The sequence below is a fragment of the Gasterosteus aculeatus genome, chromosome 2, assembly GCF_964276395.1.
Source record: "Gasterosteus aculeatus chromosome 2, fGasAcu3.hap1.1, whole genome shotgun sequence".
Lineage (NCBI taxonomy): Eukaryota > Metazoa > Chordata > Actinopteri > Perciformes > Gasterosteidae > Gasterosteus > Gasterosteus aculeatus.
Window position 1 is genome coordinate 608,368 of NC_135689.1, and position 24,752 is coordinate 633,119.

Consider the following 24,752-nt stretch of genomic DNA (forward strand, 5'->3'; position numbering starts at 1 on the left):
AATCTTTTATAAAGTAATGCAATGTGATGTAATAAAACAGCCCTGAATTAAACGTCCACCTCAGGGACGTTTTATGTGTTTCTTGCATCCAGCTGCTCCTCTTCTTCTTCGCAAACAGCTGGCCAGCTGTTGTGATCTCGTCCACTCACGTGTTTCTTGATCCTCTCTCATTTAAGGAGGCAGCTCCTCGGCGGCCGACCTGCAGCTCGCCCGGTGTCCACTAGAGGGCGCTGCTCCGTCAGGTCCGACCTCCACCCACTGCCTCCGGAGCTCCTTTCACGGGTTCATCCCGAGGTTATAATTATAATTATGAAATAACCACATCATGGGGACTTTAATGAACGTGTGAGTTGATGCTGTTGAATCCAGCAGACAGCTGATTGGACAAAAGGAAGCACGTGGTTTCTGTAGTCTTTATTAGTGAATGGAATATACACCTGTGTGCTTTAATGCTGCTTTCTCCTCCACTTTACACCTCCTCCACTCCTCCGTCAGCTCACTGGATGAAGCTCTGGTTCTCACCTGAAGGGCTTCTCCAATACACTCCCCACATTATGAATAATATGAAATAACAATAAGAAACGTGACCCATCAATTCATTAAAGGAATAATGAACTTGTTTTCTTTTAAATCCAACACTTTAAGTAGATTTTGCATTTTTCAGTGTTTGAATTCAGTTCAAATATGTTTACTGATGATATAAAAGGATACAAATAAATACAATAAATAATGTTAAGCCAGTGTTTGTATGGAAGACTAAAGACAATGAATTCATTTAGTTACTTCATAGTTAAAAATTCTGATTGGTATTCAGAGGGAACGTCTCCGTAGAAAATAACTCATTTTAAAACAAACACAAAACAAGTTTGTCTTGTTTCCACTTTCTGAACAAAGTGAAGACATTGAAACGATATTAAAAAATATGTATTTTATGACACAAACGTTGAAAAGTTTCATCCAGTGAACTTGTTTCTTTGAGCCGCTGGAGAAAACAGATAAAATACCTACAACGGTACCCATGCATAGTAGTGAGCGCACACACACACACACACACACACACACACACACACACACACACACACACACACACACACACACACACACACACACACACACACTCACTCAGTCGAGCAACATGCCTGAATCATACTTTTTCTATTATCTGTTTAGTTTCTTCTCGTGGTGCAAACACTCTTCTTTGAAAGGTCTCAGGGTGGATTGGGGGGTTTGGGGGTTTGGGGGGTTTGGGGGATTGGGGGGTTTGGGGGATTGGGGGATTGGGGGGTTTGGGGGGTTTGGGGGATTGGGGGGTTTGGGGGTTTGGACCAACCAATGAGAGGAGGGAGACAAATGAAGGTGCTCATGCTATTGGTCGGATGATGTGTGGTGGTGTTAGTAGTGCTACGTCCACATGCTCCACCTCATTTGTTTTAATGTCTCTTTTTTTGGTTGAGGGTTTTCATTCAGAAGATGCAGGTGAATGTTTATGATACAAAATATGTTACAGTCGATCACTCGTCTGCCGATTGGTCAGAGGAGGCGGAGCCGAACACGGCGCCATCGTGCACTCTTCAGGGAAAAAGGGTTTCATCTTAAATATACTAATCAGTGTCGACACACCCGTGTGTTCTCTGTACGGACGCTGCGTCCCAGAGCGTAGCTCAGCGCGCTCTGGGACGCCTCTGGGACGCCTCTGGGACGCCTCTGGGACGCCTCTGGGACGCCTCTGGGACTTCCTAACAGAAGACACATTCTCAGCAGCTTCTGAGGTCACAGTTCGAAGATCTTACGGAGCATCGTTGTTAAACAAAACTGAAGCATCTTCTTCCCGAACGTGTTGAAATCAAACCTTTTTTTCCCAGAGTGCACCTCACCGGGACTGCCGACGCATAGAAGTCTACTGTGAATACCTGTTGTGCGCTGTCCACCAGGGACAGATCCCCCAGCACCCGAGTCTCTCGGCCCGTGTGATGATTGCTGTACTTTTGTGACACATTATTGTTGTTATTATTATTCTCTTCGTGTTGAGCATCAACGTCTCTTTCCTGCTTGTCGTGTTGCATATTTTTAAAAGTAAAAGGCTTTCGTTTTCCGGTCTAGACGTCAGTGTCGCACCGACAAACATTCCGGAGCTACAGCTGGACTGGAAGAGTCCACATCGGACCGGATGGATCCAGAGTCCCTCCTGTAACCCACCCGTTATCTCTGCAGTCCTGTTTAGAAAACCAGCTTGAGTCCCCTGAGTCCAGTCCAGCTCAGTGTGGGGACCGAGGCTCAAGCTCTGCGTAGATCAGGTAAACCTGGGGCAGTTGGGTTCACGTGGTCTGGATGGTCCTTCTGGTTCTGTCACCTCTCACAACCAAACTCTTTTCCTACCTTTTATGTGTGACCCGAAACCGGCAAACCAAAGCTGGTGACGAGATCCTCCGTGCAGACCTAGAACCTTCACACGTTAAACACAATAGGTCCAACGCGTCACTTCAACTGTCATCGGACGCACGTTGTCCTGGTGACCATCTACTCACATGCAGAGAAACTGATGAGTCCCAAGCTGCTGGGGGAGTGGGAGGGGGGCGAGGGAGTCGGTCGTCTTCATCCAACGAGAGAAGAGTCTGACGGACTTAGGCACTCTGAAGTCCTTCAGATTCACCATGAAACTGAACCACCGGAACAGACAACCCTGGCCCGGTGTCCCCAGTACCCGTAGAAACACAAGGACAGGCCGCAGGGGGGGGGGGGGGCTTTGGGTGCCTTGGCACTGTTTACAAGAACCGCCCCAAAAGTGTGTGTTGGGGTAAAATCAGCAGGGCGGTTGGGGGAGACATGGCGGTTCTGCAGGAGGACAATTTTTCTTTACAAATTCCTTTTCTTTCAAATTTCCATTTTCTTTTGATTGTCAGCTTGTGTTATAAAAAGCCGTCAGCGCAGAAAGAGGAAGTGAAAAGCGGGTTTGAGGGGGGGGGGGCAGGTGGTAGGTTATAATGAGGAGATCTTGAAGGTGTCGTGGGTGTAGGCGGTTGCCCGGGTGTTGCGCAGGATGCCGGGGGCGGGGCTGTCATCGGGCGAGTTGGCGGGCGGCGTGGGGATGCTGATGATGGCGGCGGTGAAATCCGGCGCGCCGCAGTTCAGCTTCAGGTCCACCGTCTGCGCGTTGAGACTGGAACGACTAGAGGGGGAAAGAGAGACGTAACAGGGGTTCTACTTCAGACGAGGAACCAAGGGAACCTCCAGAAGGTTCTACTTCAGACGAGGAACAATGGGAACCTCCACATGGTTTTATTTGACACGAGAAACCTAGGGAACCTCCAGAAGGTTCTACTTCAGACGAGGAACCAAGGGAACCTCGAAAAGGTTCTACTTCAGACGAGGAACCAGGGGAACCTCCAGGAGGTTCTACTTCAGACGAGGAACCAAGGGAACCTCCAGAAGGTTTTACTTCAAACGAGGAACCAGGGGAACCTCCAGAAGGTTCTACTTCAGACGAGGAACAATGGGAACCTCCACATGGTTTTATTTGACACGAGAAACCTAGGGAACCTCCAGAACGTTCTACTTCAGACGAGGAACAATGGGAACCTCCACATGGTTTTATTTGACACGAGAAAACAAGGGAACCTCCAGAAGGTTCTACTTCAGACGAGGAACCAAGGGAACTTCGAAAAGGTTCTACTTCAGACGAGGAACCAGGGGAACCTCCAGAAGGTTCTACTTCAGACGAGAAACCAAGGGAACCTCCAGAAGGTTCTACTTCAGACGAGGAACCAAGGGAACCTCCAGAAGGTTCTACTTCAGACGAGGAACAATGGGAACCTCCACATGGTTTTATTTGACACGAGAAAACAAGGGAACCTCCAGAAGGTTCTACTTCAGACGAGGAACCAAGGGAACTTCGAAAAGGTTCTACTTCAGACGAGGAACCAGGGGAACCTCCAGAAGGTTCTACTTCAGACGAGAAACCAAGGGAACCTCCAGAAGGTTCTACTTCAGACGAGGAACCAAGGGAACCTCCAGAAGGTTCTACTTCAGACGAGGAACCTTGATGTACAGAACTTATGCTCAGCAAACTCTTCTGTTTTCTTGAATAATATGTTCATGGAGTGCTGTAGGTTGTGTGTCTGCGTGTTTGTTTACACACTGCATGTGTACCTCTGAAGCGTTGGTGTGCAGGTTGTGTGTTTGTGTGCAGGTTGTGCGTCCTTGCGTACCTCTGAGGCGTCTTGGTGTGCAGCGTGCTCAGCTCCTGGCCACTCCCCCTGCTCACGGACACGGTGCTGTTGGCGAGGCGTATGGCGGCTCTCCTCCTGGCACGCCGCAGGCAGCAGCCGGTGGAGTTGTCAGTCGCCCCCTGCTGGCTGGAGAGGGAGGTGCTGCGGCTGGTCCGGCAGCCCGCCGAGTCCGAGGTGCACAGCTCGCTGTAGTTCATCTCGTTGGTGAACTCGTGGTTCTGATGACACATGTAGAACCTCAGTGGTGTCTAATATACATATACACATATCTATATGTTTATATCAACATGTGTATATCTTTTAGGGCTGTCAATAGATTAAAAAATAATAATAATAATTAATTAATTGCAAATTTTTTAATTCCTTCATTAATCTCAATTATTGAATGTTGTTGTTGTTACAATGTTGTTTATGATAAATGCGTGTTTGTCTTCTAAAGACTAAATCTTAGAAGTAAGAAGTAATGACTTTAGAAAGCATGTATTTTAGACACAGTTGTTTAGTTGTTAATGTTATTTTAAACATTTGATTGTGTTTGAGGCAGAATTCCTCCTGGTGGAACACGTGGAACACGTGGAACATGTTGAACACGTGGAACACGTTGAACACGTGGAACACGTTGAACACGTTGAACACGTGGAACACGTGGAACACGTGGAACATGTTGAACACGTGGAACACGTTGAACACGTGGAACATGTTGAACACGTGGAACACGTGGAACACGTGGAACACGTGGAACACGTGGAACACGTTGAACACGTGGAACACGTGGAACACGTTGAACACGTGGAACATGTTGAACACGTGGAACACGTTGAACCTGCGTCTCTTCCTGTCGTCCTCGTGCACTTTGCTCTCAACTCTCCATCATTCGACGTGTTTAAAGTGCCAACATGTCCCACATTCAGCAGGACGTTTTAAACCACGTCTTTTGGGGACACAGTGGTCCTCTGCAGACTGTGTGTCTCTCCATCTTGTAACTGACTGCAGTCAGCGGCCGTTTTGTTTCTGTGGTCAACTTCCGGTTTCCTTCCAGTCCCGAAGGTGAACGACCGTTAAACTGTTATTAAGTTTAATTCATGACTATTATTAACGGAATGCTTTAATGTCGGCAGCCCTCATGTCTCATGAACATCACCGTGGTCTTCTCCAGGCAGTGCAGCAGGTGGTTGTGTTGATACTCAAAGGCCGACCTGTTCTTCACACACAGAGCCGTGGTGTCGCTGTCCTGAACGCACAACAAGAACACACAACCTCAGTGTGTCATCAGACAAACACAACACAGATAACACATAAAGACTATTATTAGTCATTGTTGTCAACAAGAGTTGTACATTGAGTTTATAATAAGAATAATAATGATTCCTCCAGCAGTCACTCTTCATCTCCCTGATCATCAGCTGGTCGTGTGTGTGTGTCTGTGTGTGTGTGTGTGTGCGTCTCACCCCGAGGGCCCGGTCCTCTTTGTACTGCAGGAAGGCGTTAGCCGCTCCTTTCTTCGCCATGCGGATCCGAGCCATGCGAACCTTCTGAGGGACAGAAACACACAGGAGGCCCATCAGCATTTAGGGCACACACAGACACACAAACACACACCGACAGTGGCACAAAATGACATGTAATGTAATGTAACTGTGGTTGTAGCATGCTAACAGTTTTAGCAGCTAGCACAGGTTGTCATGGATACTGTCTGTAGATTCTTATATTAATGACTCTAATAGGGTTAGAAACAGTTAGAGGGAGATGAAGCGGCGTGCTGACGTAGAACTGCTTCGGGGAGACACTCGGACCCCCACCTGCTGCGCCCTCATCTTGTCGGCCCTCTGGTTCTGGTGGTAGATGCGGCTGAAGTTGGACACGATGACGGGGACGGGCAGCGCGATGACCAGCACGCCGCTCAGAGAGCAGATGGAGCCGAAGATCTTCCCTGCGATGGTGTTGGGAACCATGTCTCCGTACCTGTGGGGGGGGGGGGTGGTCACACCGTCACACCACAACACACACAACATCCAAAGCGACTTACAATACGTGCATTTCAACCACAACGATACAAACTCAGAAGAACAAGAAACAATAAAGTGTGATTTCATCAAATAAGCCAATTTACAATTAAATTGGCTTATTTGTTTCTTGCTCTTCTGAGTCCCGCCCTCCTCTGACTCTGATTGGTTTATTTCAGGTTCACGGCCAATCGAACCAGCGATGGCAGCGAGTATCAGCCAATACGGGGCTGAATAGCATGCTGCATTGAGACAAACGCCGCCCCGTATTGATTCAAAACGAGACGCGTTATTTTATTCTCAAATACGGGACGATTCCGTATTTTAAGGGACGGGTGGCAACGCTCGTGTCGCCCTAAGTCCAGGTTACACAACAAAATAAATTATTTGGATGAATTGATTCCAGTTTAGCAGCAAGAGCTGCTTTGCTAATGCTAATGTGAGCGCTAATTGCTAGCTAACGTTAGAGCTGGTGGCTTTCAGGTCAGATGATTAAACCAGGAAGTAACACTTTGATTTATCACCACTACGATCACAGGTTAGCTTGGTTTAGGTTAGCTAACACAGTTAGCTTCAGTCAGTTAAAAGGTCCCAGGTGTGACAGATCAGTTCAACTGAAACTGTTTGATTTAATTTCGTTCAGGTTCAGTTTGAAGCTAACAAGTCATTGCAACTAAACCAGTGAGTCATCTTTTCTGTGGGATTAGTTATGCTCAGGTTAACTTAACTAAACTGAGTTTAGCATCTGTCATCAGCTAATGAATCTGTGCTAAAGTATCTACTATTGTTCCATATGCAGATTAATGCGACATAATAGATGAGGACAAAAACACATGAAGACCACGGACATCAGCTCAGTGAAAAAGTGACTACTTCTCTCGTTATTTAGTCTCAGTAAATAACTTCTGATCGTATATAACTTAAGGGTATTATTTTATCACAGGATAAGTGCACGTTATCACCCACAACGAGGGGATTATACCGGTATTACAGTTAGAATCCAACAAACTTAAAAAAAGATGGAGCTGAATCTTATTGTCTCACTTCCTTAGTTCAATGTTCTTGCTGCTCCATGAATCCTCCTCGTCACCGTTAATCGATCATTAGCATCAACATTTTCAGCCAGCAGAGGTCATTAAAATGTGAGTTTAAAATGTAGGAGGTTGTTACTGCAGAGAGAGAGAGAGAGTGTGTGTGAGTGTGTGTGTGTGTGTGTGTGAGTGTGTGTGTGTGTGTGTGTGTGTGTGTGTGTGTGTGTCAGTGTGAGTGTGTGTGTGTGGTAAATAATGGATGCAGCATTAGAAGGCTTGTTAGAGACACAGAGGGACGAGAAGGTTTATATCCTTTTCCTTCGCTAGACACATTTGCTTTATTTCCTTCCTGTCTCTCTGTCTCTGTCCTCTGTCCTCTGTCCTCTGTCCCTCCATCAGCGTGACGTTCATGTCGTACATTATGGTCCCTGTAGCGTCAAACAGAGCATAAAGCAGCGGGTGCTTTAGGGCGGGGCTACACGCTGATTGACAGGTCATTCACACCCAGGCTGGCTTCAAATGACCTCCTAACCTGGTGGCAGGTTAGGAGGTCATTAGGAGGTCAGGTGGCAGGAGGTGGCAGGAGGAGGAGGCAGGAGGCGGCAGGAGGTGGCAGGAGGAGGAGGCAGGAGGCGGCAGGAGGTGGCAGGAGGAGGAGGCAGAAGGCGGCAGGAAAAGGCAGGAGGTGGCAGGAGGAGGCAGGAGGTGGCAGGAGGTGGCAGCAGGAGGAGGCAGGAGGAGGCAGGAGGTGGCAGCAGGAGGTGGCAGCAGGAGGTGGCAGGAGGAGGCAGGAGGTGGCAGCAGGAGGAGGCAGGAGGTGGCAGCAGGAGGTGGCAGGAGGAGGCAGGAGGTGGCAGCAGGAGGAGGCAGGAGGTGGCAGCAGGAGGAGGCAGGAGGTGGCAGGAGGAGGCAGGAGGTGGCAGGAGGTGGCAGCAGGAGGAGGCAGGAGGAGGCAGGAGGTGGCAGGAGGCCCGGGTCAGTTGTTCTGAGCCGCTCCCCCACAACTCTCAATATTTCATGATGGTTGTGTGTCAGCCAGGGCCACCGTGCAGACACACAACCAGAGCTGCCGTTAGTACTCAGATCCTTTACTCAGGTACAGGTAGTAGTACTACACTGTATAAATCAGGTATATCCTGCACTCCGAATCTAGTACAAGTACAAGTACCAGCTTCACAATCTGCTTAAAGTACACAACTGTTAATCGATTAATCTGTAATAATAATCATTGTTTTGTGCAACAAAAAATACAATGTGTACCTCTGAGAGGTAATACAGTGAAAAGTACAATATGTACCTCTGAGATGTAGTACAGTGAAAAGTACAATGTGTACCTCTGAGATGTAGTACAGTGCAAAGTACAATGTGTACCTCTGAGATGTAGTACAGTGCAAAGTACAATGTGTACCTCTGAGATGTAGTACAGTGAAAAGTACAATGTGTACCTCTGAGATGTAGTACAGTGCAAAGTACAATGTGTACCTCTGAGATGTAGTACAGTGCAAAGTACAATGTGTACCTCTGAGATGTAGTACAGTGCAAAGTGCAATACGTAGTCTGAGATGTAGTAAAGTGAAAAGTAGTATATGTACCTCTGAGATATATCAAAATAAAAAAACAATATTTAACATGTTATGGAATAGGTAGTAGTAGCAGATACAAGTACTTTAGAAGTGTACTTTGGTGCAGTACTGAGTACTGACTGAGACAGGAAGAACTAAGACGAAGAGAGAAGCAAGAACTCTGCTGGTCACTGATTGGAGCAGATAAGAAGCCATTAGGAGCAAGTCAGCCAATCGGACGCTCTGACCGATACTTATCTCCCGCCTCTAAGAGGCGAGCCGAGCAATCACAATCTGATGGAGACAGGCAGCCAATGGGGATCCTTTCATAGAGGGCAATTATGCTGAAGGGTAAATCCCTCCAATTAAAAGAGATCCGAAGGTGCACCGATCAATACTTATAAAGTCAGAGACAAAGAGTCTTTGTTACTTTGATATATTTCTACCACAATGGTTTAGGGGAAAGGATACCTGAACACAACTTCTCTATCAACAATGCTAGCATGCTAACATGTCGACCAGTGTACCATGTTAGCATGCTACCGCTAACTGTTGACCTGCTGGTGACGACGATATGAAGTCCCATTAATATCTGAAACAAATGTAAAAACATCCTCTTTCCTCGTTTCTCACTCCTCTTACTCCTCCTCCTCTCCCTCCCTCCTCCTCTCCCCCTCCCCCTCCTCCTCCCCCTCCCTCATCCTCTCCCTTCACAAGGACGTTGGTATTGACCGGCTCCGTTTGTTTTCCTGTCTGAACTCTTCTATTCTGGGTTACAGCTGTCCGCTAAAAGCCTCCCTCTTCCTCCTCCTCCTCTCCCTCCTCCTCCTCTACCTCCTCGTCTTTCCTCTCCGTCACCTTCCTGCCTTTCCATAAAGCCTCCTGTCCTCTCCTCAGTGTAACCCACCCACATGTTTAATTGATGGAGTGATGATGAAAGTTTCAGGAGGCTGGATGGTGGTTCCATGTTTCCCTCTCTCTCTCCCTCTCTCTCCCTCGCTCTCTTTGTGTCTCTCTCTCCGGCGATGCTTCAGGGCCTGGTTGTATTCACAGGTCTGTCCCACAGACGTATATATGGTATGTATAGATACATATATATATACACATATGGTCACTTCTCGTTCACTGGTTGCCAAAAAACAAGATGGGGACAACGAAAACGTAACTCTAACTGCTTCAAAACCTCCCCAAAAAAAGAGAGGCGTCACCATGACGACGTCCAGTCACATTCAATCATTAAAAGAAATGAGAAAAACAATAAGAAACACTCTCAGGTGCACCTCTACATCTGAGGCCATGGTTCTCAGCAGGAAACCGATGGGTTTCCTACTCCAGGTAGGGAATGTGTCCTTACCCCAAGTCAAGGAGTTCAAGTACCTCGGGGTCTTGTTCACCAGTGAGGGGAAGATGGAGTGTGAGTTTGGGTGGAGAATCGGAGCAGCGGGGGCGGTGTTGCACTCGCTTTACCGCACCGTTGTGACGAAAAGAGAGCTGAGCCGGAAGGCAAAGCTCTGATCTACCGGTCAGTCTTCGTTCCTACCCTCACCTATGGTCATGAAGGATGGGTCATGACCCAAAGAACTAGGTCACGGGTACAAGCGGCCGAAATGGGTTTCCTCAGGAGAGTGGCTGGCGTCTCCCTTAGGGATCGGGTGAGAAGCTCAGCCATTCGTGAGGAGCTCGGAGTAGAGCCGCTGCTCCTTTGCGTCGAAAGGAGCCAGTTGAGGTGGTTTGGGCATCTGGTGAGGATGCCCCCTGGGCGCCTCCCTAGGGAGGTGATCCAGGCACGGCCAGCTGGGAAGAGGCCCCGGGGAAGACCCAGGACCAGGTGGAGAGATTATATCTCTGCACTGGCCTGGGAACGCCTTGGGATCCCCCAGTCAGAGCTGGTAGATGTGGGAAAGGGAAGTTTGGGGTCCCCTGCTGGAGCTGTTGCCCCCGCGACCCGACCCCGGATAAGCGGTTGAAGATGGATGGATGGATGGATGGATGGATGGAACACTCTCAGGTGATGAGATCATTCTATGACACAACTCCTGATAATATTTGCAGCAGAATAGGAAAAGTACATGATTAGATCATATTATACATAAAAAAAAATCAATAAGGGCTTTTTTCTGATCTATTTTAAGTTTTCCTGACTTTCTTTTCATCCTTTTTTACTTCTCTCCTCCTCTTTTTCTATTTATGACACACACACACAAACAGGCTGATATCTGAGCCATCAGAACCTTCACAGGAAAACACAATAATGAAGACTGAGGGCCTCAAACGCACACTTGCAGACGCAGCGTTATCAGCGACACGGCCGACGTGCCCAAAGCGCTCGCTGTTTATTCAGAAACCAGCTCATCAGGTTTAAACGCGTACCTGAGCGGCCTCCTCCTCTCTTTCTATCACGGATCAGCCAAAGTCAAACAGCAAAAACTCAAATCCAGTGACACTGAAGCCGGTGTGTTATTTGGGCATCAGTGGTGGAAATGTGTAGTGCGCTGCAGCAAAGCGTTGTGTACTGGTGCTGTGATGCGGCTGAGTGCAGACTGACATGTTCCCACTGCTGATGCGATTACTGTTTGAAATGTTCCTGATCCAATAACTGTAATGTAGTGAGGAGTTTAACACCTGCTGGAATGGAATGTGGACGCTGAGTAGGAGATGCAACGTCATATTTGATTTCTTCCACAAGCTGCTGCTTCATCTGTAACGTGTGATGTATACGTGTTCACTCAGCGGAGAAAGTGTGACGCTTGTGTTAAAATCCTTCCACCTCGTCTCCTTGTCCCACGTCAAGGTTCCCACGTCCTGGTTTACACCTGCTTCAAGGAGACGGAGAATTTTCTGACGAGTTCATATTTTGTGGCCTCAAGAAGCGTTTATTTCTACATCTTTGTTTCTGTTCTTGTCATTTTCTCCTGTATTTATGTCTCCCACGCTGCGCCCCTCCCCCATCTCTCTCCCTCTTTGTTATTAACTGATGAGAAGCGTCTCTAAATGTCTCATTTGTTTATTTTGCATAATCCACATCTCCACATGTTTATTTTTTACCTCAAATACACACACACAATGTTTAAATATCGCATGATGTGTGGTAACTGTTTCAAAATGTCACATGAAGAAGACCAAATGGAGAAACTACAAGAGGCCATCAGACATGCAGGCGACCTGAAATCAGAGCTGGTCTGCTAAATTTGTTGTTGATTCTAGTGTTTGAAGCATCTTGGTTGCTAGTTTGCTTAAGCTCTTTCCGTTTTTTAGAGCCAGTTGTTGTTCTAGACTCTACTATGAAGTTAACTGCCAGTGTGTCCTCCTAACTGAACTCTGCCCCCCACACACCTCCCTCAGTGACTGTACTCCCCCTCCACCCTGGTTTGACTGCCACACCTTCCTCCAGCCACTGAACATTCACACTGTTATTGTATATCCATTTCTTACTGTACACATCTATTTATTCACTTATTACACTTTACATATGCACACACTCTGCACTTTCTGCTACTTTGCACTTCTGGTTGGATGTTAAACTGCATTTCGTTGCCTCAGTACTTGTACCCTGTGCAGTGACAATAAAGTTGAATCTAATCTAATCCAGCTCTGCTGGGTTTGACCTGATCTAGGTCGGTTTTGCCTTCTCTTCTGAAGCAGAAGAGACTTAAACGCTCAGTTTGTCAAAACACCACATGGTGATTGTTCACTGATTAGAGGGTCAAGCTATTGGTGCTTTGCATTTTGTGGTGTAGTGGTCAGCGCAGCCGTAGTCGACTTAGGGGTTGAGTGAAGCGTTAACTTCAGCGTTTGCATAACCTCGCCGCACGAAGGCAAGCTGAACAAAGACAAAGGAGTCTTTCATGGGAGTCAAGACGAGCAGGACAAAGACAAAAGGAGTCTTTTGTGGGAGTCTTCGGGGCGGTTGAATGTGGCGGCTTCTTCTTCTATTTTTAATAATGTGTTTGACCCCTTTATCCGTACCTGTCCGAATCTCTTCCCACAGATACTACAGGCCTCGGGCCAGATCCAATCTCTATTGTAACCTCTCCTCTCTCTCCTATCCCACCCGCTCCACACACGTCCAGCACCTCGTCACAGGAGGTTTCTGGAACTGCCAGTCAGCTACTCGCTGACTTCATCTCCGGCTTCGCTATTCAGCAGTCGCTCAACTTCCTCGCTCTCACCGAGACCTGGATCACACCTGAGAACACATCCACCCCAGCCGCTCTCTCCTCCGCCTTCTCCTTCAGCCACACTCCCAGGCCACAGGTAGGAATTCTTTTGAATTACCGCTGTAACAGTTACTCACCCGGTACAATTAGATATCGATATCGTTAGATATCCTACTCACAAAGCCGGCAATCACCTTGACTACATCTTCACTAGAAACTGCTCCACCACTAACCTCTCTGTGACTCCACTTCATGTGTCTGACCACTTCTTCATCTCTTACTTCATCTCTAACATCCAATCAACTGACTCTGTACCTGTTCTCCTCCTCTCTCCTCCTCTCTCCTCCTCTCTCCTCCTCTCTCCTCCTCTCTCCTCCTCTGTTCTATCAGCTCTCCCTTCTACTGACTCCTTCTCACTCATCTGACGCTGCTGCAGAGACTCTCCTCTCAACTCTGTCCTCCTCTCTAGACTCTCTGTCCTCTGACGACCCGACGGGTCGGTAAATCCCCTCCGGCTCCGTGTCGATCTGATCCGGTGCCATGAGAGCCGCCATGCGAGCGTCGGAGAGGAGACGGTGTAAATATAAACGACCTGATGACCTGCTTGTGTTTCAATCTCAATCTCGACCACCTGCCCTCTTGACCCCATTCCATCACATCTTCTACAATCTACTGCTCCTGACCGTCTTCCTTTCCTCACCTGTCTCATCAACAATGCTCTGTTATCTGGCTGTTTTCCCAATTCTCTGAAGGAGGCAAGAGTCAACCCTCTCCTGAAGAAACTGAAGAACTGAACTGAAAAAACCTACCCTCAACCCTTCTGAAGAAAACAACTTTTTGTCCAAAACTCTTGAACGTGTGATCTTTAACCAGGTCTCCTCTTATCTCTACCATAACAACCTCCTTGACCCCCACCAGTCAGGCTTCAAGGCCGTTCCACAGAGACTGCTCTCCTCGCTGTCTCAGAGCAGCTCCACACTGCTAGAGCTCCTCTCTCTCCTCAGTCCTCGTCCTTCTGGACGTCTCTGCTGCATTTGACACAGTCAACCAGCAGATCCTTGTCTCCTCCCTTCAGGAACTTGGTGTCTCAGGCTCTGCTCTCTCCCTTCTCTCGTCCTACCTCGACGGACGCACCTACCGAGTAACCTGGAGAGGATCTGTGTCGGAACCTTGTCCTCTTACTACTGGAGTTCCTCAGGGTTCCGTCCTGGGTCCCCTCCTCTTCTCGCTCTACACCAACTCTCTCTGCGCTGTCATTCGCTCGCATGGCTTCTCCTACCACAGCTATGCTGATGACACCCAACTAGTTCTCTCCTTCCCTCACTCGGATCTCTGCCTGTCTGACTGACGTCTCTCAGTGGATCCGCCCACCATCTGAAAATCAACCCCGACAGACGGAACTACTTCTCTTTCCGGGAAAAGATTCTCCTTCACAGGACCTGACTGTAAACTTTGAGACTCATGACAACACCATCCTGTAGATACACGCTCTACAACATCAAGAGAACACGTCCTCTTCTCACTCAGAAGGAGGTACTGATTCAGGCTCTTGTCGTCTCCCTTCTGGACTACTGTAACTCTGTCCTGCAGGTCTCCTGCTACCACCATTCCACCTTTGCAGCTCATCCAGAATGCAGCAGCTCCACTGGTCTTTAACCTTCCTAAGTTCTCCCTCACTCCTCCACTCCTCCGCTCTCTTCACTGGTACCGGTGGCTCATCCAGTTCTAAACATGGTGCTCACGTATCACGCTGTGAATGGATGGGGTCCAGCTTACATCCAGGACCTGGTCCAACCCGACATCCCGACCCGCACTCTCCGCTCTGCATGTGATAAACTGCTTGTTCCTCCTCACTGAGAGCAAAACACTCGACTAGATCTCCACTCTTTGCTGTCCTGCTCCTAAATGGTGGAAGGAGGTCTCTGAAGACATCAGGACCACAGAGAGCCTTCACATCTTCAGACTAAAGACACACCTCTTCAGACTCTACCTCCACTAACACACTAACTAACTGTAGCACTTACATTGTACTTATAATGGTTCTTACACTGTAACAAATTGCTGTAAATTTACGGTGCATTTCTAAGGGTATCTTACAGTATGTCATAATAACTGTAACATACAGTTACATTTCCATCCCTTGCTTGTAAATTAACGGCCAATGTCATGAAAAAACAGTTAAAGCTGTCAATTTACAATAATAGCAGACTACCGTAATTCAAATGCATGTTACACATATTTTATGAGGTGGTGGAAATACACATACAAGTGCAGTGAATCACAATCCATCTAGATCTTTTGTAGGTTAATGTACAGTATGGAAGCCCATGTCAGCCACTGAAAAACAGGTCCTGTAAGTCATCATAATGAGATACGATGATGACTTTGACTCTCAGGACATGCCTATACATGCAGCTGTCACTTTTATCCAAAACGCCCATGGTTTGACATCCTTTTAAGTGGAGTAATTGGGGGTTAGGTGTCTTGCTCAGGGACACTTCAACTTGGCACCGGGAGCAGCCAGGATTCAAACCGCCAACCTTGTGCTGCACAGCACACCCTCCCTATCTCATGCACCGCCTCCGCTGTCGTTTCATTGGCCGGAATGTAAAGATTATAAATATTTGTATTATTCAAAGTGATCATTGCCTAAAAGTCATTTGAGTGTTAATTTGACCGACTGCTCCTGAACGTGACGTCAAACGCGTAATCTCAGTTCATCTAGAACACCTGTCAGTTCAACATGGGAGGAGTTTCTCATTGCCTCGTCTCTCCAAGTAATTTTGGTAAGTTTTATTTGCCTAGCATGATTAACATTCTCTTTCCTTACATCTTGTTGTCTTCCTCAACTTTGTAATTTTAATATTTTACCAATGAGCGTTTCTAAATATTTTATTTTGGTTTGTTTTACAGAGGCACTGGATTAAGGACGCCAGCCGTTTGCTGCGGTCAATTGAAAGTGTTCCATAGCGTATTGTTGCAGTTAGTTTACCTTGTTCCTAATGATTTTATGATTCATTTTTTTATTATTGTATACCTGCGGAATATTTTATGTTTTGTTCTTGGTTACAAATATCTAACATTTTTGTCTTAAAGGCATCTAATAAACTCCAACCACTATGACCGAAATGAGTTTGGTTGTCTTTCTTTAATTTGTGGGGAATTAAATGCAAAAGTATACGGTTATAAGTAAACGGTAACACTCTGGTATTTATAACACAAAAACAGTAATCGTATGGTAACAAACTGTAATCCAATATACGACAACATACCGTAAATTACGGTAGGCCACTGTAAATAAAACAGTAAGTTACTAGCGTCGACTGCCAGTAAATTCCAGTTAATTCACAGTAAAATTAGTTCAAGTTTACGGTAACATACAGTAATCTATTTTACGCTAACATAGTGTAAAACCCATTTACAGTATTATACCGTAAAATAACGGTAAATTCCTGGCGTCCTTGCTGCCAGTAAAATACCGTTAATTTACGGTGACAGTGTATCTATAGCAAGTTGTAAATTGGCTTATTTGAAATTGCTCTTCTGAGTTTGTGTCCTTATGGTTGAAATGAACTTATTGTAAGTCGCTTTGGATAAAAGCGTCAGATAAATGACATGTGATGTAATGTAATGACAAGGAGAGAGGAAAGAAGGAAACAGGAATTAGTGAATGAATGGGGAAGAGGAGACAAGTAGAGGAAACCTGAGGATGAAGAGGTAGAGGAGGAAAAGGATGGAGAGGAGGAAATGCGAGAGGAAGAGGAAGAGAGAGAGGGAGAGGAGGAGAAGGATGGAGAAGAGGAGGAGGATGGAGAGGAGGAGGAGAAGGATGGAGAAGAGGAGGAGGATGGAGAGGAGGAGGAGAAGGATGGAGAGGAGGAAATGCGAGAGGAAGAGGAAGAGAGAGGGAGAGGAGGAGAAGGATGGAGAAGAGGAGGAGGATGGAGAAGAGGAGGAGGATGGAGAAGAGGAGGAGGATGGAGAGGAGGAGGAGGATGGAGAGGAGGAAATGCGAGAGGAAGAGGAAGAGAGAGAGAGGGAGAGGAGGAGGAGAAGGATGGAGAAGAGGAGGAGGATGGAGAGGAGGAGGAGGGTGGAGAGGAGGGAGAGGAGGATGGAGAGGAGGAGGAGGAGGATGAGGAGGGTGCACTCAGACACTAAGAGGAAATAATTGATGAGAGGAAAGGTTCTCTCCTCCTTGACTTTTTTATCTGCTTATCTCCTCACTCACTCACTCAGCAGCTGCAGCAATTAGGGTGAGAGGGGAGGAGAGGAAACGAGGAGGAGAGGAGGGGAGGAGAGGAAACGAGGAGGAGAGGAGGGGAGGAGAGGAAACGAGGAGGAGAGGAGAGGAGGAGGCAGTAGAAGAAGAGATGAGGTAATATTACTAGTACTCTAGTACATGATGTATCACCTGATCATTCAGCTTTATTGATTGTTTTCTGGCTGAGATGTTTCCATTAATCACAAGTATGGTGCTCCAAAAGTGACAAAATACACACATGAAGATACATCACACCCACACTCACTCACACACACACACACACACACACACACACACACTCTACGAGCCATCTGTCTCCATATCTGAAGGATTTTTTGCTTTTGCTTGTATGTGAGTGAATGAGTGAATGTGACAGTGAGACCAAACAGTAAAGAATAAAGTCCTTAATCACCTTACTTTTCAAAGTCCAACGTTTGTGTGTGTGTGTTTGCGTGTGTGTGTGTGTGTGTGTGTGTGTGTGTGTGTGTGTGTGTGTCTGTCTGTCTCTGGGCAACAGGAAGTTACCACTTCTCACAGAAATGAAATGGGGAACGAGAGACTTTCGGTATACCGATACTATACTTCTTCTACTATACCTGTCAATCAGTGTGTAGCCCCGCCCTAAATCGTCAAGGATAAAATCGTATAGAGAAATACTGTGTTGGGATTTCAGAAGGTTTGCACTTCGTCTTGGTCACAGATGTCGATAGTTCTTCTTTGTACTACAAGTGGAAGTTTTGTGTTGATACTGAATGCGTCATTGTCTGCTGGAGACCTGTCAATCAGCGTGTAGCCCCGCCTTAAAGCATCCCCTGCTTTATGGTCAGTTTGACTCTAAATGGACCATCATCTACTAAATGAACATCATCTGTATTGAAGAAGACTTGAAACTAGAGACTGAGGCTATAAACTCATGTTTACAATGTTTACTGAGGGAATAAATCAACTAACTCATGAAGACTGTGGATAAATCTATTCCACTACAGTTCTGATCCAGATTATGGCAAGAACCATCAATAAAGTAAAGCACAGCCCATCGTGACATCAAGACACGGAGGTCAGTCCGTCCAGAACCTTTCAAGAACTTTGAATGTCTCCTCAAGTGCAGGGGAGACAACATCAAACACTGTGATGAAAGTGGCTCTCATGAGGTCCCCCGAGGACAGGAAGACCAGGAGGGACCTCTGCTGCCGAGGAGAAGTCCAGCCTCAGAAAGCTCCGATTAGAGCCCACAGAAATGCTTCACAGAGTCCAAGTCGCAGACACATCTCAACATCACCTGTTTAGAGGAGACGAAATCAGGCCTTCATGGTCCAATACTGAGGAAGAAGGAGAAGAACAAGACCTGTTTGGGCCCAGAAGCTCAAAGAACGGACATTCAAGGCCTATTTGAGGAGCATCCTGCAGCGACATGCCGTCCCATCTGCTTTACGCGTAGTGGACCAGCATCTGTGTTTACACAGGACAAAGACCCCGACACACCTCCAGGCTTTGTGAGGGCTATTTGACCAAGAAGGACCGACGGAGGGCTGCGTCACATGACCTGGCCTCCACCATCACCCCACCTAAAGCCCATTGAGAGGGTTGGGGATAGTTGGACCGCAGAATGAACACTAACAAATTACTGTAAAATAACGAGATTCTCAACAGTAATATACTGTTATTTGCCAATACAGTTGAATGCTGTAAAATATAGCAACGGTTGGCGTCTTGGAAGAAAATATTTTTCCACAGCACGCTGCTGTTTAAAGTCGCGGTGTACTACTGTACTTGTTCCTTTTTCGGTTGACTGTGACTCCGCCCACTACTTGCATCACATCATCACATTGCGTTACGTTGGACCAGAATCCTTCCTCCCTTAGTAACACCTTTTAAATTGTGTTCAGTTCCCTAAATGTAGTTCCAGACTTTGTCTTGGTTGTAGATTGTTGAGAATGTGTTGAGTGTAAATAACAGTTATTTAAGTATTTTGAATGTTTTTTGTTGTAATAAATACAATGTGATTACTGTTACGTGTGTTTGACACTGCTTTATTATCTACAGGCTCTTTTGTTTCAGGAGAAGATGGAAGGAGACAAAGAGGAGGAGGAGTTTAAATAAGCTTTTCTCCCTCCAGCTTTATGGTACAACAGATCTATCAAAAAGAGGGAGTTGTTTTAATAAGTACTGCTGCAGGAGGAGGATCCTCTGCAGACACAACGAGCTCCGCGCTCACAGATATTAACTGTGGAGGAGCTGAAATAGTTTTATGGTTCACTCAGTTTATTTGTTCAGTGATAAAAACAAGGAGCGAAGCAATAAAACATCAGGATGAAAAACAAAGACGAAGGAGCTGCTAGGAGGGAGGAGGAGGTGAGAGGGGGGGGGAGATTAAATATATATACATATACATATATATATATATGTGGCCGTGCTGGAGCTGCTACCGTCGGGTTCGCTGGAGGGCGCACAGGTCTACTTTAGGTTTGTGGCTCGTGGCTCCTCGGCCCTGAGCGTCGTACTACCATTGATTCTATGGGTTGTTGATTGCTTTTCACCTCTCTAAACATCATCAATAAATAGATATCACACGTCTTCCAGGGTGACATCATCACAACGGACCAATCAGGGAGGGGCCCTCCCCTCAGGGGGAGCGCTCATTGAGCAGAAGCTCTCACTGCGCTCGATGCATCTCCATTCACAGACAGGAGATAGATGGAGAGTGTGTGTGTGTGTGTGTGTGTGTGTGTGTGTGTGTGTGTTAGAAGGCTACATGGTGGAAGCTTATAGACGTTTCACTGACTCACTCTTTATTTTAAGTTTCCAAAGGCCCTTTGAACAGCAGATAATAGATCAGAGCTGTAGGGTGAACACACCACCTTCATCATCGTCCTCATCACCCACTACGTCCACACCGCAGCAATGTGTGAGTGTGTGTGTGTGTGTGTGTGTGTGTGTGTGTGGGGGGGCGCCAGCAGAGTGAATATACCTCCAAACTCGAGAAGTAAGCGTGGGAGGCCGACACACACACACACACACACACACACACTCACACTTCCTCTCGCCTCGTGGTGGAAGCAGATTGTTAAAGCCGTCCTTCGTTACCAATAATATCAACATATCACAAAGACCAGGGCGCGCTGCCGTTGCCATAGCGATCACATCGACAGCGGGCGGCAACGTAGAATAAATAAAAATAATCAGTTCATCACAGTCACCCGGGATACAAAACAACACACAAGAAGCCCGAGAGCGACGGGGACTCACCCCAGCGTCGTCATGGTGACGATGGTGTACCAGAAGGAGGCCGGGATGGAGGTGAAGCTGGAGTCCTTGGTGCCCTTCTCGGCGTAGAACATGACGGTGGCGAAGATGATGATGGCCATGGTGAGGCTGAAGAGCAGGAAGCCCAGCTCCGAGGCGCAGCTCTTCAGCGTGTAGCCCAGGATCCGCAGGCCCGCCGAGTGGCGCGAGAACTTGAAGATGCGGAAGACGCGGAAGACGCGCAGCGTGACGAAGGCGCCGCTCACGTCCTCGTTCTCGGGCATCACCAGGCCGATGTAGTACGGCAGGATGGCCACCACGTCGATCACCGACATCACCGAGCGCATGAACTTGCAGCGGCTGGGCGCGGCGAAGAGCCGCATCAGGTACTCGAACGTGAAGATGAGCACGCAGGCCGTGTCCATGCAGAAGAAGGCCAGCTGGTACTTCTCCCCGCAGGGCAGGTCCCTCACGCTGCCCTTGGGGGGCCGGCAGGGCACCGTCTCCACCACGTTAGCGATGACGGAGACGGCGATAAAGAAGCCGGTGACGTAGTAGAAGACCAGCGCCATGGTGGAGGTGTGGGGGTTCTCGAAGGCCCGCCACAGGCGCTCCCTGGACGAGCTGTGGGGGGGCAAGGGGGCATCCATCGCCTCGTTGGCCTCCGTGTCCTCCGCGAGGCGCTCCTGGTTCTCCTTCTTCCTGTCGCGGTATTCCTATGAGGAAGAGGAGGACCAGATTACGCAATCGCTCCGTGAATGAGAACGATGAATCTTCTTCTTCTTCTCAGGCAGCACATGAACTCTGCAACGTGATCAGAAAGTGTGTCGAAGGAAAGGTCAAAGACCCAGTAGAAGTTCTTACGCTGTGACTAGCTAGCCGTTAGCTAATAGCTAGCTAGCTGTTAGCTATCATTAAAACATTAAATACCCTCTGTGCCAGTTGTGTTTATGGATTGACTACTCCATTATTATTTATATTATTTGCATTATATTCCTCAGCGGTACGGAGCTACTGTATGACACACGTCAGAAACTAAACCAACAAAAATATGATAATATGACACTTCTTCCGCTTAACCGTGCTAGTTAGCTTAATGCAGAAAGATACAGAAGGGCGGAGCTTCTCGTGGGATGCGGATTACACACGTGGAGACAAAGACATTAAAGACAAAGACATGAGGACACGAGAGCCTCGTGGCCCATGCTGAGCTGACTCAGGATCAGGGAACGATGATCCGCCATCAAAGAGACCTCGTGAGAGAGGAACGTCAAAGGTCAGAGGTCACCTGATCCTCTGAGACAACATGGAGGATCTACACGTCATCGTCTGGATGTTTAGTGTTTCACTGTTGGTCTAGTTGTGTTAACCCGAGGTTCTCCCTCTCTCCCTTGGACCAGACCTCCAGCGGTGGCCCTCTGCAGGTTTACCTCCATGCAGCAGTCTCCGATGATCTCGGGCACGATGCCGTAGAAGGCCAGCTCCTCGTCGAAGGCCTGGATGCACTCGTTCCTCGGGTAGTGCAGCTTCCCCGTGCGGTAGAAGTTCAGAATGTGCCGGAACATTTCCGGGTCCCGGTCGAAGAAGAACTCCTGCGTGTCCTCGTTGTAGAAGAACTCCTTCTCCGAGGAGCCCAGCAGGGTCTCCGGGTACCGGTCCAGAGTGTTCTTCCATGTCTGGAGGAACAGAAGAGGAGAGAGTGAGATAAGGAGCTCCAAAAGTGGGTCTGATGTGGGCGTTCTGCTGCTGAATCACAAAGCTCTCAAACAAACCCCAAGAAGCGAGTCTAATGTAGGACATGATGTTTCTCCCTCTGAAGTCCAGAGCTTCAGAGAGTCTGAATCACCTGCTGCCGCTCAGCCAGGGAAGATCCATAACTATGCCAAACTTCTCTGCTCGAGCTCGAAGTTGTTTTCTACGCGCTCGCTGTGGTTCTTTATGACAGTAAGGGGGCGGAGCCAGTCGCCAGGGGGCGGAGCTAGTCGCCATGGTCTCTACACCTGATTGGTTACAAACCCCGTCTTTGTATTGATGCATTCACACACAACTATAGAAGCCAGCAGGGGGCGACTCCTCTGCTCCCATAGACGCCTATGAGGAAATGACTCTACTTCTCTGTAGTGACCAGCAGGGGGCGACTCCTCTGCTCCCATAGACGTCTATGAGGAAATGACTCTACTTCTCTGTAGTGACCAGCAGGGGGCGACTCCTCTGCTCCCATAGACGCCTATGAGGAAATGACTCTACTTCTCTGTAGTGACCAGCAGGGGGCGACTCCTCTGCTCCCATAGACGTCTATGAGGAAATGACTCTACTTCTCTGTAGTGACCAGCAGGGGGCGACTCCTCTGCTCCCATAGACGTCTATGAGGAAATGACTCTACTTCTCTGTAGTGACCAGCAGGGGGCGACTCCTCTGTTCCCATAGACGTCTATGAGGAAATTACTCTACTTCTCTGTAGTGACCAGCAGGGGGCGACTCCTCTGCTCCCATAGACGCCTATGAGGAAATGACTCTACTTCTCCGTAGTGACCAGCAGGGGGCGACTCCTCTGCTCCCATAGACGTCTATGAGGAAATGACTCTACTTCTCTCTGGATTTATTCCCTCAGTAAACATTGTAAACATGAGTTTATGGTCTCAGTCTCTAGTTTCAAGTCTTCTTCAACACAGATGAAGTTCATTTAGTGACTGATGGTCCATGTTCAGTCAAATAGACCATAAAGAGGGGCTGATTTAGGGCGGGGCTACTGTGATTGACAGGTCTCTAACAAACAATGAAGCACTCAATATCAACATAAAATGTCCACTTGTAGTACAAAGAAGAACTATTGACACCTGTGACCAAGACGAAGTCCAGACCTTCTGGAATCCCAACACAGTATTTCTTTATACTACTTTATCCTTGAGTTTTAATGACCTCTCCCCCCCTCCCCCACACACCTGGTGGCGGCACCCACCTGAAACCGGACCCCGCTGACGTTGACATACAGGATCTCATCCGACTTGGACGAGTTGTCCACGGGGGGTTTGGGCATCGTCTTCTTGGCCAACGGTAGCCATCCCACCGCCGCGGCCCGTGCGAACGGCAGCCACGTGGCCACGCCGGCCGCCATCTTGAATCAGAGACGGGAGGTGTTTTTGGGGGAGGGGTGTGAGGGGGGGGGCTGCTGCGTGTGTGTTTATCAAATCCTCACTTCTTCTCCTGCCCTGTTGTCCTTGAGCGGGCGAGGCGGAGCGAGAAGACGTAGTCGGACATGTTGATGAAGGGGGGAGGGGCATTGGGGGCGGCGGGGGAGGACGGGGGAGGACGGGTCAGAGGGCAGTCAGGTGTTGAGCCATGAAACAAAAAAGAAAGCCGATGCGTCCGACAGGTACGTTTCCAGTCGTTTTATTTTGACAGGTTCCTAGCATCCACGGTTTCCTGTTGCTTTTCAAAATAAAGTAAAGTACTGTGTTAACCGGCGCCTTTAAATAAAAATAAAAAACTCCAAAAGAAGAGTCGCACTCCAGTTCACAGCCGCCCCCCACCTAACCCCCAGCTGCCCCCCAGCGGGTAGAAAACCCGGCCTGCTGAACGAGCCGCCGACAACACGCGTCAACAGTAACAGCAGTTATTTCTCACAGGTTTATTGCTGAAGGCATCAGAGTCTGGCCTCCATCCTCCCTCCCCCTCTCCCTCCCTCCCCTCTGTCTCTCCTCCCCTCCCTCCGTCTGCCCCCCCCACCCCCCCCCCCCCCCCCTCTGAAGACAGGTTTGTTGCAGCTCTTCAGATTCTTATTAAATCGTGATGATGGTTGCTGAAGCTGCCGGCAGACAGAATGTCCTCCTCCCTCTAAGTGGAGCTTCCACTCCTGCTCCGCCCTCCCTACTGCTCCTCCATCTGTGTCTCTCTGGGGAGGGGGGCACTAGTGGAGGAGGAGGAGTCAGGCAGCTCCTACTCCATGCCCATGTATGGCCGTCCTGTCAGGAGACACAAACAGAGACAGTGTGTGAGAGACGAACCAGGAGGACAGGAGGAGAAAGGGAGCCATCATGGAAAAGGGAGGTGGAGAAGGAGGATAAGACAGAAGAGGAGAGGAGGAGGAGCAGGAGAGGAGAGGAGGAAGAGGATGAGGAGGATGAGACAGAAGGGAGGTGGAGAAGGAGGAGGAGACCAGAAGAGGAGAGGAGCAGAAGGAGACAGAAGAAGAGAGGAGGAGGAGGAAGAGACAGAAGAGGAGAGGAGGAGGAGCAGGAGGAGGAGACAGAAGAGGAGAGGAGGAGG

General features: G+C 48.1%; 1 protein-coding gene and 1 long non-coding RNA gene across 2 annotated transcripts in view; one reads left to right on the plus strand and one right to left on the minus strand.

Annotated features, from left to right (window-relative positions):
• LOC144383510 (uncharacterized) overlaps positions 1 to 406 on the plus strand; it is a 1,271-nt gene extending 865 nt beyond the window's left edge. Inside the window, exon 3 of the long non-coding RNA XR_013450941.1 lies at positions 177 to 406. This is a non-coding gene — a long non-coding RNA (uncharacterized LOC144383510). The remainder of the gene's footprint in view (positions 1 to 176) is intronic.
• On the minus strand, positions 400 to 23,746 carry kcnd1 (potassium voltage-gated channel, Shal-related subfamily, member 1). Its single transcript, XM_040194113.2, has 8 exons — positions 23,446 to 23,746; positions 21,917 to 22,162; positions 20,490 to 21,202; positions 6,026 to 6,188; positions 5,675 to 5,758; positions 5,368 to 5,457; positions 4,206 to 4,444; positions 400 to 3,166 (listed from the first exon to the last, which is right to left on the minus strand). Exons 1-8 carry the CDS (start codon positions 23,599 to 23,601, stop codon positions 2,977 to 2,979), a joined length of 1,881 nt encoding a protein of 626 aa, XP_040050047.2. The 5' UTR covers positions 23,602 to 23,746; the 3' UTR covers positions 400 to 2,976.
• Between the last annotated feature and the right edge of the window lie 1,006 nt (positions 23,747 to 24,752).